This window comes from Triturus cristatus, chromosome 4_1 (assembly GCF_964204655.1).
Source record: "Triturus cristatus chromosome 4_1, aTriCri1.1, whole genome shotgun sequence".
In the NCBI taxonomy this organism is placed as follows: domain Eukaryota; kingdom Metazoa; phylum Chordata; class Amphibia; order Caudata; family Salamandridae; genus Triturus; species Triturus cristatus.
The window spans coordinates 920,223,138-920,238,433 of record NC_140585.1 but is presented as its reverse complement, the minus strand read 5'-3'; the positions used below and the strand labels follow the sequence as shown (position 1 = coordinate 920,238,433).

General features: G+C 48.9%; 1 protein-coding gene across 8 annotated transcripts in view; it reads left to right on the top strand.

Annotated features, from left to right (window-relative positions):
* The window catches only part of SBF1 (SET binding factor 1), a 1,208,265-nt gene that overhangs the window by 581,187 nt on the left and 611,782 nt on the right, over positions 1–15,296 (top strand). For all 8 annotated transcript variants that reach the window (XM_085653743.1, XM_085653740.1, XM_085653741.1 and 5 more), the window contains exon 16: positions 11,737–11,886. In XM_085653743.1, the coding sequence (XP_085509869.1) occupies positions 11,737–11,886 (150 nt within the window). The remainder of the gene's footprint in view (positions 1–11,736; positions 11,887–15,296) is intronic.

Below are 15,296 nucleotides of genomic sequence, written 5' to 3'. Positions count from 1 at the left end.
CTGGGAAAGAAGGGTGAGCGGGGACACGGTTGGGGCTGGGGGGAGGAGGGGGTATTTTCAGTATTGCTTGGTGAAGGGGGGCTAGTGTTCGGGGAGGGTGAGGGGCTGGCTGTGGGGAGAGAAGGGTACTCATGTTGCGGGAGGGAGGAGGGGCGTGGAGGAGGACGGGGCAATTAAAGAGGCAGGTGAAGGGGATTGAGAAGAAGAGGAGAGGTCGAGAGGGGTGTGGGAAAAAGCAATATCAGAGTTAGGGGTAGAAGTGTAGTTTAGAGAGGGAAGAGTAGGGGTAGGTGGGGGAATAGAGGGAAGAGCCATGAGGAGGGCTCGAGTGGCAGGGGAGGGGTTAGAAGTGGGGTTAGGAGTTGGAGGGCATTGGTTATTAGAGGGTGTGAGAGTTGGGGAGATGTAGAGTGAGTTGGAGATGTCATGGGGAGGATTCAAGAGAGAGTGAGTGATTAGATGTAGAGGAAAGGGAGACATCGTTAAGATTAGAGATGTCTGGGGAAGAAGGGTTAAAGTAGGGGTGGAAGGGGAGAACACGGGGGTCTTGTGGTAGGGTAGGTGTGGGGTTTGGAGAAGAATTGGATAGTTGGAAGGACAAAGTGCTGAAACGAAGTTCGAAGATGGTGAGGAGATGTTCAGAGGCTTGAATGAGGATATTCCCAGTTTTGAAAATGGAGATGTTGTTATCCCTGGGAAAGGCTGGTGATAGAGTGGTGAATAGTTTGAATCTGTAAGGGATTTTGCACGTTTTAGTGACTGGGAGGTGGCGTAAGAAGATGCTCTTCCCTTTAGAGGGGCGTTTGGAGTAGAAGATGTAATTGTTTTTTATAGGGGAGGAGTGGCTGTGGCAGTTATCAACAATTAAAGTTTCAGGGTGACGGATCAGTGTTTAATGTTAAAAAAAAATCTTTGCGTTTTGGGAAAGATTGGGAGGGTAAGAGTTGGGGCCATGTCTGGTTAGTGAAGGGCCTTGAGTGGAGATGATGTGATTGGGTGGTGACATGATTAGTAAATATGTAAGGAGGAGGGGGGGGAGAGACGAGAGGGAGGGGAGTGATATAAAGAAATAGGGCGGTGAATAAGGGGTAATGGGGTAAACGTAAGAGGGAGGTACGCGCAAGCAGGGAGGGATATACAGAGATTCAGTGACGGGGAGTTGGGAACCAGGTGTGGAAAAGTAAGTGAGAGGTCAAAAAAGACAGGAGGACGGTTTAACACGTGGAATAATTGCAATGGGAGGGTAATTAGAAAGAAAAAGTAAACCTATGAAGGGCTTGGACGCTAGAAGGTGAGAGGGGAAAAATATTCAGGGGGACTAGAGGAAGTAAGAAAGAGAGTGATAGTAAGGAGTAACATAACTGATAGAAAGTAAGAGAACAAACTGTCCATGAGGTACCAATGTGGAATTAGAGATCACACTACTTAGCAGTACGGCGATAGGTAGGGCCTGCAACAAAAATTGAATTAGCAAATGTTAACAAGAACAAAAAAAGCATTACAATACAGGAGTGAATTGGGAGAAACAATTAGGCGCATTGCATAGAACATTTCACAAAAAAATAAACAACTATTGAAGAACAGTGTGGGTAAGGGATCACACTACTTAGCAGTAATTCAGTCATATCTTATCTACCTTGTCTCCCGCATTTACTCCTCCATCTCACCGAGCTCTTCAACCTGTCTCTAAACCTGGCAAAAGTCCCCATTAAATGGAAATCAGCTAGGGTCAAACCAATCCTAAAATAATCAGCAGATCTAAAAGACTTTAACAAATATCGACACATTTCCCTACTGCCATTCTTTGGGAAAATAATGGAATCCCTGGTTAACAAACAACTACTGGCCTATCTAGAAAGTCACCAACTACTGGAACCCTCCCAATCAGGTTTCAGGGCAGGTTTCACTAGTGAAACTGCCCTGGTGGAGGTAATAGATAATATAAAACTCTCCTTGGACAACAGGCAGCCAGCAATGTGGACCTGTTGGCGGCCTACAACACTATCTCCCATGCCATCTTAATACAAAGGCTGGAAGAGATTGGAGTAGGAAGTAAAGCCATATGGCTAACAAACTCTCTAAAAGATCATACTAGCACTGTCCAACTTGACTCTATAGTCTCAAGCAGCTCAGAGGCTTATAAAGGAGTTCCACAAGAATCAGTACTGAGTCCCATTCTGTTTAACATCTATGAAGCACCTTTGGCGGAGATCACCCGATCATATGGGTTTGAAGCTATGTCATATGAGAATGACCCTTAGCTAATCGTCATTATGGGTCCTAACCCGCTAGACACAAGAACCAGATTTATCAACTGCTTGTCTCATCTATCCAGCTGGATGCATAAAAAGTATCTACAACTAAATGCCTGCAAGACTGAAGTGATTCTATTTGGCAAATCACAATCATTCTGGTCAACAGCATGGTGGCCCTCCAGCATAGGTCCCAGCCCCATGCCACAATCTACGGTGTGAAGCCTTGGGATTATGATAGATAAGCTATCTATGAAAGACCATGTAAACCAGACATTGGCCACATGCTATGGCACCCTGAGAACACTGCAAAAGATCTTCCAATGGATCAAGCTGGAATCCGGGAAAACGCTGGTGCAGGGTCTAGTAATTAGCCGACTAGACTATGGCAATTTCCTAATGGCCTCCATTAATGAAGACCTATATACAATGCTCCAGGTGATGCAGAACACAGATGCCAGACTTGAACTGAATCTTCCTTCCCGATTTCCTTCGGTACCCACCCTGAGAGCACTTCCAATCAGGAAGCGTACATGCTTCAAACTTATGTGCATCACACATAAAAGCCTGCATGGAGCAGGGCCAAGCTATTTATCCAAGAACCTGAGATCTGAATGAAAACATTCTCTCACCCTTCTCAAAGTACGCACTTCCAGAAACGGCGGTAGGTCTTTCTCTCACCTGGCCCCAACAATGGAAAAAGTTCCCAATACATATTCATGCCATCTCAGACCACAAACAGTTTAAAAAGCAGCTAAAAACATGGCAATTCTAAATACAGATTTTCCATATTGTGGGACGCCTCCCTTATGGCCCGCTACAGCACTATGAGACCCCTCGGGGTGATATGTGCGCTTTACAAATGGTCATAACACTCGGGCATCTCAGCACATATCCATAGTTCAACCATGTACGTCTGGACATGAACACAGTGCTGATGAAGTCCGGACCATTTGGCGTTGCGTCAGTCGATGCCACCCATGTGATGTTGATGAGTCCAGCATGCCCTTGCTGTGATGCAGTTGGTGATATACAGTTCAAACTTGGTGCATCAGGAGCATCGGTGAATGCTTGATGATGGATGCTGTTGCCTGAATCAATGAAAATAGTCTTGGTGTGCTGTGATCATTTGAAAGTCTCTGTCACATGGTCTGACTACCTCCTGGAATTCATTGGTGGGGCAAAGTCAAGTCCATCATTCATGCTTGGGGGAGGCCCCTTGGTTGAGTTGCAACTGGACTGCCTGGGGGCTTCACTTGGGCTGCATGTGTGTGTGCATCTGGACAGCCGCAAGGCCACCTTGGAGTTACTGACTTGTCACTCGTGCAACGTCAGGGGTGGATGTGTCTTGGACAGAACATGCTCTCGCTACCTGAATCAGGATGCAAGCCAGTTGAGCAGGTGGTCACTGGTTCTTCAGATCGTCCCTGTGCTTCTTCTCAATTTGTATGACAAAGGTGCAGGACTCAAGTCTTATTTGACTCTTCAGGGTGGTGGTGATGCACATGGCAAATGATGGAGTGGTTGCCATTAGTCAACTTATACGTCAGGTGATGACCTGTATGGAGGAAGGGTGACTGGAGGGACTTTGCAGCCATGTAGCTTTTTGTATACTTAGTGCAGCTCTTCTTCCTTGGCATGGGTGTTTGCAAGTAGGGATGCCACTTGCTCAAAGCAGCCGATGACAGGTGGCTGGACGGTCACACTGAGAAGCAGCGTGCAGAGGCACGGTTCGGGCATGCAGGCGGCTTATGTTCGGTACTCCCCTGAGCTGTCTCCCGTGACGTCACCACATCCTGGTGACTAGCTTGTGTTAGTAGGTGCACTCAGATAGTGGTGTGCGTCCTCGTTCTTGTCCCATTTTTATTTTCTCCAGCGCACCTGTGGATGTCCGTTTTTCAGTGTGACGTGGCAACAAGCCACATGCTGCGAAGTGGTGACAGTCCACGTGTTGTCTGTTATTTTCACATAGACCTCCTGCCAGCTCCATGATGTTCGTTGAACTGCATATGTTCTCACGTCACAGACTACTTGCAGGTCTGGTCCTATCTGTAGGACTGGATGTCTTGTCAGGTGCATCCGCTATTTCGAGGACGGCTGTGTAGGTAGGTGTACTTTGATAAATCCGGTCTGCAACCTCTTCCATACCTTTCTTTTCCTTGACAAGGTATTCCGGGTGCAACTCAGATTCGCTGTGGAAGGTGAGGGTCTCCTTTCTTTTGTAGTGGTGGCAGCATGCCACTAAGGGACGTGCAGCTCTCTCTCTGCCTGTAATGGGCCGATGCACGACACAGTCTTAAGGCAGTATTGGGGGCACTCCCTGAATAGTCTCTGATCCACTGCGGGGCGCTGCTAGTGCAGTTAGGGTGTAGATGCTGTCCTTCCAGCATTTAGGCCACACAGTGCCCCTCCTCTGGGATCTCAATGGTGTTTTGCATCGTTGATGGCAGGTAACCTCCCTTCTGCCTACTCTTCACTTGATATCTCAGTGCTTGTGCCTCGAGGCTGCACCGTCTTGTCGCTGGATCCTGCCCAGGTTCCTGCGTGATTGGTAAGGTTGGTCACTCCGTGTGACATGCTCAATGCTGAGTCAACGGTGGCCATTTTGTGTCGCGGTCGGCTGGGGCGGCCTCTTCCTGTTCAGCATTGCTTCACCTCCACTGAAAGGTCTCTCTCTCCCGGGCTTCTGCTCGTGCAGTCAGGTTTGCTGGTGCTGCACACTACTGACTTAGCACTCTCGGCCCTTCTTCATGGGCGCCCTCTTCTGGCTCTTTGAGTACCCTTTCTTCTGGCTTGTGGTGGTGTCCGTTCACCACTGGGGGCATGCAGTGCAATTTTATCACTCGCAGTGGCGTCATGCAGCCACTGGCGGTTGCGCTACAGCACACGTTCTCCTTGCGCCTTTTATGGGCTTGCTGCCTTGACTGCTCTTGGCATCACTGAACTCTTAACAGCTTTCTTGGCTGGGCAGCTTTAAACTTCTTGGGGCTCTCTGCTGCAGTATCCAGTGTTTCTCCCCTTGAAACCGACAGGCAAACGACAGGATGTGTGTGGCGCAGTTCTCACCCACAGATCCTGTGCCTGGGGGTAATATATGTGAATGCAGAGGTGCTCCTTTCATGTACGCTTTGTGCATCTCTCTCTACAGGGGTTCTTTGTCTCTCCCCTTCAAACCTTGGCAGCCCACCAGGGGCGTCTGGTGTGTGGTGTTCTCTCTTATGGTTTGTGTTTCGCACTGCTCTGAACAGAATCTTATGGCAGTTCCACTACTCATCCCAGCAGGCTGGCTGTTGCAAACAATTTCCGGAAGCAGGAGTGACCCCCACTCACATTAAAGACTTTTACAAGTCCATGCACCGTGTATTTGAGTGGGCCGACCCCTCTGCTGAGCCCTCGGGCCCATGGGGTCCGAAAGGATTCAATGCCATTGGCTCCAGCCACGACGCCGGTGTGGCCTCAGGCATCTGATCTCGGATCCATGGCGACGCCGGTTGTGCCATCTCGACCTTCCTTGGCATCGGACTCTAAGTCAGTGCCTTCAGTGCCCCGGGTGCCCACAGGCAGTGCCAGGCCCATCCTTATCCCCGACGAGACAGAGTGGGAACGTCGTCGCTCGACGCTAATTCCGACACCGATTGATCCCCGTGGTTCTATGTTGTCGTCTGAACATTTTGATGATGTTTTAGACTCGGGATAGGATTGGGAGAGGTCCATTGACCTTTTCAAACACCAGGATGTTGCTGCAGAGCAAATAGACTGCTGTGAGGAACTTGGGGAGGGCAGTGGACTGGACACTTCCCCAGATATTGGCATGCTCTCTCCGCCAACTGTGGCTACGGAGGAGGGGGCATCTTATGCCATGGTGGTCAAGAGAGGAGCCGAGGTCCTCAGACTGGAGTTGCCCTCTGTGCAGGTCAGGACTAATCTCCTGGCCGAAGTGCTTCAGCCTGGGGCTCCCACCTCTGCACCTCTTTTGCCCTTCAATGAAGCACTTACTGATGTCCTTCTAGGCACGTGGTCCAAACCTACCACAGGGGCTCCTGTGAATAGGACAATTGCATGCCGCCGTCGCCTCGCTCCGGGCGACCCAAAGTTCCTCAGCCAACAACACACCCCTGAAAGCTTGGTGGTGCAGGCTTCTACCTCCCAGGGCACGTTCTCTTCCACCTCTCCGAATAGGGAACCTAAGATGCTGGAATGACTTCGAAAGAAGATGTTTTCTCCCTCCAGCCTGACATTGCAGTCGGTGAATACCACATGCTTATTGGGCTGTTTCTCCCACTCCATTTGGGAGACGGTTTTGTAAGTGCTGCCACAAGGTCCAAAGGAGGCTTGGGGTTGGCTCTCTCATGCCGTTAAGGACGAGAGAGATGCAGCAAAATTCACCATAAGGTGTGGCCTTGACATAACTGATTCTCTAGGCAGAGCGATTTCATTGACAGTGGCTTTGCGATGGCACGCCTGGCTCAGAACAACTGGCTTCTCCTGCAATGTCCAGGCAAACTTGATAGACATGCCGTTTGATGGATCCTGTCTTTTTGGTGAGAAGACAGACTCGGCCCTAGTGTGGTCAAGGACTCTTGAGCTATGGCCAGATCCTTGGGCCTCTCTTCTACTCCTTGTGGCCCTTTTCAAGGCAATGGAAGGGGTTTCTAGCCACCATCCTGAGCAGACTTCTCAAGTTGTGCAGGGACGTTGACGTGGTTCATTCCGAGCAAGGAATGGAAGCCAGAAGTCGTTGGCCACCCTGCCCTCGGAAGCTGCAGCCTCCAAGCACTCCTAGTCTGACTCTGCAAGACCACACCACTCCAGTTGGTGGGAGAATCCATCATCATCTCCCTGACTGGAGGTCCATAACATTGATCAAGTGGGTCTTGCAGATCATTCAGGAGGGCTACTATCTGCCTTTCCTTTCTTTTCCTCCTCCCATTCTGCCAAATCAAGAACGGCTGGCGGAGGATCATTTAAAATTGCTCCCAAGAGGAAGTTACACCTCTCCTGGCCAAGGGAGTTATAAAGAGGCTCCATGATTCAGAAGTACTCAGCGTTTGTTAGTCCTGCTACTTTCTGATTCCAAAAAAGAACAAAGGGTTGCAGCCCATTTTAGATCTTCGGACCGTCAGTCTCTTCCTCAAGAAGGAGAAGTTCAAGATGCTTACTTTAGCTTGGATCTTGTCTGCCCTAGACCAAGAAGACTGGTTGGTAGCGTTGGACCTGCAGGATGCGTATTTTCACATCTCCATCCTGCCGGGCAACAGGCGTTACCTGCGGTTCAAGGTAGGCCACAAGCACTTGCAGTTTACCGCGCTCCCCTTCGGCCTTTCCAGTGCTCCTCTGGTGTTCACCAAGGTGATGGCAGTGGTCGCAGCTCATCTGTGCAGGCTAGGGGTGTCAGTCTTCTCGTACCTCGTCAACTGGCTGATGAAGGCGTCCTCGCCTGAGGCTGTTGTCTGTCGTCTCCCACCTTCAGACTATGGCAAACCTCCTGCATTCGCTGGGGTTCTCTACAAACGTGCCAAAGTCGCACCGGACTCCTTCTCAGACACTCCCTTTCATTGGGGCTGTTCAGGGCACAGTGCAGTTTCGGTCCTATCCTTCCGAGCAGTGGGATATTCAGGTTATGGTTCCGATGTTACAGCCTCGATCCTGGATTTCGGGGAGGCTGACTCTTAGCTTCTGAAAATGAGCTTCGATCCTCCGATCAGGCTGCCCCTTCGGGAAGATCTTCTGTCGCAGCAGCAGGGGAGGCTTTTCCACCCGAACCTTTCAACACTTTGCCTTGATGCGTGGAGATTGAGCGGCGGCAGTTGATGGCTTTTGACCTTCCTCCTGAAGTATGCAACGTTATTTTGGCGGCTAGGTGTACCTCCACTAAGACAGTAAACACCTGCCGTTGGCAGAAATTTGTATTATACTGTGCTGAAAGGTCTATTGACCCATTCTGCTTCTCTTTCTGCTATTCTTTTCATTCTTTCCCTTGCCAGCAGGGCTCTGCGATGGGTACTCTCAACGGTTATCTTTCTGCTCTATCCACTTTTTTTGCGGCTTCCAGACCAACCCTCTCTCTTTATGTCCCCAATTATATATAGGTTTTTGAAGGGGCTGGCTCACTTGTTTCCGTCCACGCCCTTTTTTATGCCGCAGTGGGGCTTTAATTTGGTCCTCACTTTTGTTATGTGTTCTCCATTCGAGCCTTTACACAACTGTCCCCTCCGGCTATTTACCATCAAGACAGCCTCTCTGGTGGTGATAACATCTCCCCGAAGGGTGAGTGAGTTGCAGGCGCTACCTTGTATGCCTCCATACATGATTTCCTTTCCAAATAAAGTGGTACTTCGCACCCGTGCTTCATTCTTGCCGAAGGTGGTGACCCCATTCCATCTAGGTCAGTCTATCAAACCTTTCAAATGTCATGAAGAAGACCCACCGTGACATTTCAATAACGCTTTGTCAGGGCCGAAACCTCGACGAATATATATGGTTCAGCTCAATCAAATCTCTAAGTGTCAAATCAATAAGTAAACCTGTTGTTCACCAGAGTTATTGCTTACCTTCGTTCTGACCGCATTCTAGTTCCCTGTGTAAATAAACTGTACTTAATCTCACCTTGTATATATGCACTGCACCACTATCACTGAGCACTTAATGTCACCGTACCACGTCACTTTTGTCAGTGATCTTTGTATCGACAGCCTTCTAATTACTTGTATATATTGATTCAAACTTTAATTGACATAAAGGAGGATTCTTTTGCAAGCATATACTAGTAGGTGTTTTGCATTAGTCTATGTTACAATGTCATTTGATATGCGTTCCAACGTTTGATATGCGTTTCATGATTTAATCAATGTAAATGCTACATTTGACATACTTATTTAATAGGTATTAAGCTACTCTTTCTGTTTCTTTTTAATTTTACTTTCCTCAAAGCAAATGGGTTCTCCCCGACAGAACCATTGTAGCCCATTATATACATACCCAGTTTCTGAGGGACACAAGGTCGCCCCATTGTTGCTATATTGTCCGCTGGGAGAAGCATTTTTCTCGTTTGGTCCTGCAGGACTTCCTAGTGTATGGAATTGGTCCCCAACCCACCGCCGGAATAGTATGGCTTGGGTATCTAGTTCAAAGGTAAGGAATCTGCAGCTAGACGTCTCGATCAGATGAACAAGTTACTTACCTTTGGTAACGCATTATCTGGTAGAGACTCTATCTAGCTGCAGATTCCTTACAGGCCCACTCATGCCTCCCCGCTTTGCGGATTGATTTCGTTTGGGCTAGGGTTACTCCCCTTTTTAGGTCTCGGCTCGAAGGCTGCGCTTGCGCAGTCTCGATCCGAGATTTAATGACTTGGAGAAGAGGGGCTTGAACCCGCCCCTCTTCTCCCCTGTTCTCCATTGGCTGGCCTCTTCAATGCTGGCCAGCTATTGGAGAAGAGGTCCCGTCACTCCGATCATGCCCCGTCCTTTTCGGATCGGGGGGCGTGTTTTTTGCAGAAAGTCTAATTATCTCCTCCAGCCAATGGCCTGAGGAGATAACAGCAAAACACGCCCCCGAATCCGAAAAGGACGCTGCGTTTCTCCGAGGCATTTCTGCTCTGCCTCGGAGAAAGGCGGTGGTGTGCTTGCCTTTTGCTCTGCCTTGTTATTTCTTTATGTGGAAAAATGTGTTTTATGATACGTTTGCAAAGCTGGACTACTGAGGTGGGTAACAAAAACACTTCGTATCAGTCAATATCGTCAAGAGAGAGAGACCCCTCGTGACACCGAGACCCCTGATGCGTACCGGACTTGGGTTCCTTCCCTTTGCTGCCTTTGTTTTAATGTCCGTTTTGCAAGTTGTCGTCTTTCTTATGTTTGGAGCCAGCCTCGAGGCCGGGGGAGCATCTGCCTGTAAAACCGCTTCAGATTTCTCGAGTGGTTTTCTAAAAACAGCCTTCTAGTTTCCGTGTGGGGTGATATTGGGTGTATATATAACTCCTGGCTGTGCCTGTTTCACGCGCCGTGGCCCCTTCCCTCCCGTGTGTTTGAACAGGAAGGCGGACATGTTTGTCGGTTGGTGAGGGCGCCTCCGTTCCCCTGCAGGACAGCGGACTGTCAGCTCGCCCCCCAGCACCTGGAGCAACAACTACCCCAGCAGAAATCGGCTTCAACTTAGTCACTTAGACAACGGGGCCAGGAGTTACGGGCACCACTTTCCCCGTCATGTCCCTCCACGGTGAACACGATTGACCCCCTCTGGGTGATGCATCCATTCAGGGACTGAACCAAGAGACAGAAAACAGAGTCGCCGCGGAACCACCATGTCAAGCACCGGGGAGAGCTTGGAGGCCCGCCTGGGGCGAATGGATGCCATGCTGCGGGACCCTGCCAGCCAAGTCAATACCGACTGTCTGCTGGTAAGTGACCGGGTGGAGTGCATACTCAGCCGGGTGGTGGGCGGAGGATCCGGAGGGGGGGGCGGGGGTGGCACAGAATATGGGCTGCACAGACCTGTACTTGCAGCTGACATCGGCCAGTGGGTTTGCAAAGTGAAGTTTGTCCCCGGCCGCAGTCGGGCTGCTTTCAATGTTTACTTTGCGTTAAGGTGGTGGGCTCAGGCGACCCCTCACTTTGGCGCTGCGCCAACTGTCAGTGCCCCTCCGGAGCGGCCCAGTGTGTTCCCAGGCCGGCCCGCTGGATGACAGCTCCTGCACGGTGCCGCCCGGGGTGTGACAGGGCGAGTCTGGCACCTGCGGGCGGGCACTGTTTACCTGCCCCCATGCCGTGCTGCAGCTAGTGGTAGCACCTATCGGGCTCTCCCATCGACTCGACGCGAGTTCTGTGTCTGCTGCTTATTTGGACTGTAATTATCAAACCGATCATTGTTTCTGCATAAAATTACCCTAAAAGGAAACAGTCCTCGCTAACCCCCTCCAACAAGCATTTACAATGCAATGGTCTCGGCATTGGTAAAGTTAGAGCTATTGGCATTGCTCATGACATTATTTTTGTTTTTGTTTTTAAAACATTTAAAGAAACGGCATTGTCATGAGCAATGCCAATAGCTCTAACTTTAACAATGCCGAGACCGTTGCATTGTAAATGCTTGTTTTTTTTGCACGATTACTCCAGTTACTTTGTGGCTCTGTGCTTCTTGCATGGAAAAAATGAAAGGTACTGTCGTCCGCCTGGGTAGTGACTATAGGTGACCGCGACAACATAACCGACGCTAGCAACATCGCGCAGATCCGAACGGAGCCATCGACTGCACGCACAGCACAAGGAGTATTGCTCGAGCAAAAGTATCCGGATCCAGCCTGACACCTGGGAAATTCAAAGGTAAGGAATCTGCACATAGATAGTCTCTACCAAATAATGCGTTATCGAAGGTAAGTAACTTGTTCATTTAGTTTTTACCGATCCTGTTTTTTGTGTGTGCATGTGAATGTCTATTTTCGTTATAGTCAGTTTGAACTTAATTCATGTGTCTCCCAAATCTTAAGCTTCTTCCAGCAGTACTACGGGCTCTGAAGGGACGTGCAGCCAGACAGTGCCTGACTCAGGAGCTTAACCTACATGTACAGCAGAATCGGGCCGTCCTGGATCACCAGCAGTTTGACTTCATTGTGCGCATGATGAACTCCTGTTTACAGGTACATACATACATGGGAGTGAAGAAAATATGAACTTATGCAAAAGTTGGTAAGCGAAACACGCCCTTTGAAGGGAGTGTATGTAGATTGCGCAGTACAGTGAGTTCTTACTGGTTGTTTACAGATGCCTTCGAAGTGATTAGCTGGATTCTCTTGTATGTTCTTTAAAGATGTGTATAATAATGCTTAACTGCTATTTACAGGAAGATGGTAGATGCTGACAGTGCATTCCGGTATCAGTGGTGCAGTTTACTTGCACGTCTTGGATACTGATGGTGTGTCCTGAAACAATGACTTATGTGGCACTTACAGGTAGTTCAGGGTACAAGTGTTTAGCCTCATATGTTATATTTGTGTTAATCAACTATACACAGATGCTGATAGTGTTTGATCTGGAGCAGTGCTTTGCTATCAATTTTACACCAAGATTCTGTTACAGATGTACATGTTTTGGACTCCTGTCATGCAACTTCAATTAGAAAATATTTGGTTATGAACGTAAAGGTTTGTCTGTTTTCATATCCTCCATGTGACATGAATGATAGCCCCAATAATGCACTAAGAGTTGGTCATATCGTATCTATATTTTACTGCAATTGCATTTGATTACATTGCTCAGAAAATATTAATAGTTTGAGTAACGCAGATGTCAAAGACCAGCATAGAAGTTAAAATGACGTAGATCAGTACAGTGAAGCTGAAATGAACTATTTGACTGATGTCCAAAGCCAAGTTCTTTAAAATACATTTTTTGTTAATTCTTTCCTTGGTCTTTGATAGTGTAATAGGAAACCCTCTTTATTGGGATGGAAAAGTCCTCTGCATGGTTGGAGACCTGAACCCTTGCCCTAGGTGCCCAACTGTACTGTTGTCTTTGATTCCCTAATGCAGATTTTTTTGTCATAGGTAAATATAGATCATAAGTGTGCAGCGAGACATAGGCCTGCCGCCCGGATTGCGGTCTTGTTGGACTGGAAGAGGCGCTCAAAGCACTACCTCCTTCATCAAGAGTTAAGTGGCACGTGCGCAGTGGTGGCAGCATACCTTGTAGTAATCATTAGTAGTTCCCTTTTACCCGGAGGCACTGGAGTGAGGCCTACAGGCTCACTCACCTTCTTAAAAATTTCTGCTGCTGTGTGCTTAACTCACACGTGGCTTACATTAGGTAGATGTGCAGTCCTCTGCAACGCAGCAGTAGTATCTATGCTGGATGTATGTGTTCCTGGGAAGGGTACAGTGCAGGGATATAGGAGTACTGTGCATTGAATTTATGGTAGTGCATGTACTGGGTGTATGTATGCATGCGAGGAATACATTAGATGAGAGATGTAGTGCTGTGCAGTGCGAACGCATGTGCTAGGTGTATGTGTGCTTGTGTTAAGTGCAATACATGAAGGGTGAATTGTTGTGCAGTTCGCCAATGGTGAGTGTGTGTGCTGACAGTGTGTGTGTTTGCAAACAGCGCACTCTGGCACAATATAGAAAGGCTACACTACTAAGCTGTGTGCACAGACTGAATGTGTGTGCTGACAGCAGGTGTGTCTGTAGTGGCACGTTGCATGGAAGTAACAGTACTGGAGAGCACGTGTGCTAGGAGAATACACTGCATGCAAGTATGCAAGTGTGCCTGCAATGGTACATTATATGGAGGACCCTGGGTTCCATTTTTGAGGAGTAGAGGAATCCCCTGCAGAAAGATTTGTGTATTGCTGCTTTCCTGTGAACTTGGTGGGACACGCTGGAGGAAGGGACTCTCCCCTCACACTACAAAAAGGTTGCTCTTTGGTTCAGTGATAGATCACAAGGAAGGGAACTGACCATATCTCAGAAAAGGAGATGAGGCTGATAGGGGAATCATGAAGAGAAGGCCTGGGAGCCCATGGTTAACCTTTTGTTGCACATATCCCTGTGGCTTACATCAAGGTGAATTTTGGTCACTCCCATGAACTGTGTTGTGGGCTAGTCAAGTTTAGAGTCTTGCCTGCTGTGACAGACAGTTTTTTAAGATGAAGGAAGAAAAGGGAACATGTATACTTCAAAAGAAGCAGAAACCCAACATAAAACGTCAAAGACTCGGGCCCTAAATCACATCTGATGTCTGGAAAAGGATTAATACAAGGGGAGGTTGAGACCCTAAAATTCGTCATCTGCCAAGCAGCCAGTTGGGCTGCGTGAGAAGGGGAAGCTCTTCAAGACTTATGCCTGTTACCAGTACTGGGGCTCCCTGCTGGGTGAGGGGACATCACCAATGAAAATCAAAACCACCTGCCCTAGAGCCTGGAGTACCAGCGCCTGCCTGCTTGTCAAGACTTGTTCGTCCTGTGGGGAAGAGGAGAGCGTTGGAGAGATCGAGGTCCAGAGGGTAGCCCCACAGAGATGAGACTCTGAGCAACGCGTAAGCCGATCAGCTACGCACTGATCAGGTCATTGCCTGTGTGCAGGAACGGTCAGGCGAACCTCGTATGCCAGAAGTGGGATACTGTGATCTCAGCCATGAAATGAGTGCTGTGTGGGAATTGATAGACCCTCATTGCGGTGACGCCCTATCGCAGAGGGGGCCACCGTTTAACTTATTGGGCCAGTAGCGTTGAGATATGTCCGCGACCCGTATGCTAGGAGGAGCTGCAGTGGTGAAGGTGATTGCACTGGAAGAGTGCGCAAGCCGAAGTACTGCAGCAACCCCGTGTGACAGGAGGGGCTGCTGGTACTACTGTGGCCAAGAGTTCGGGTAGTTTCCCAGATGGACAGATTGTAGCTGTGACTGGCAGGTCAAGCCTGCACACTGAGACCTGCACCTGACTGATTACCTGAAGATCACAAAGACGCTGCTAGAGATGTTGCACCTTCGCTAGGCTCCAATCGGGAGACGCAGAATCAAATGCCCCCACCCCCCTAAAGTGAGAGGGACCTATTCGGGTCTGCAGAGCGGGTGCAGCTACAATCTCTGGAACAAAATAGCAGTGCTGCTTCAAGGAGAGGGAGGAGGAGCCCTGTGTTCCCCAGCAGCCCGACTACGCCGAACAGGATCAGGATTTGGGAGCACCCGCAGAGAGGCCACTCTTTGCACCCATACCGTCGGGCCTGGTAAGACTGTAACTGGGCCTTGGTGCTCCGGGGTACACGCTGCAAACTGTGCTGCGTCAACATAGACACTTTTGACTAAATCCTAAGGCGTCAAAGAGGAACACTTGAGCACGGCTGACTAGTAAGCATTCCCTGGATGTGGCCATCAGTGAATGGGGAATAACTCTGACCCATGTTATAAGAAGGAGGGTGAGACAGGGATTTGCCTGACAATGACTAGTGCCCTAATCTCAAAGGGATTGTGTTATTGCTCATGAATGTCCTTATCCTTTTGCATGTGTAAAGTTATAAAATAAAATTATTTTTCGTACAGCAGTTAAGTATTT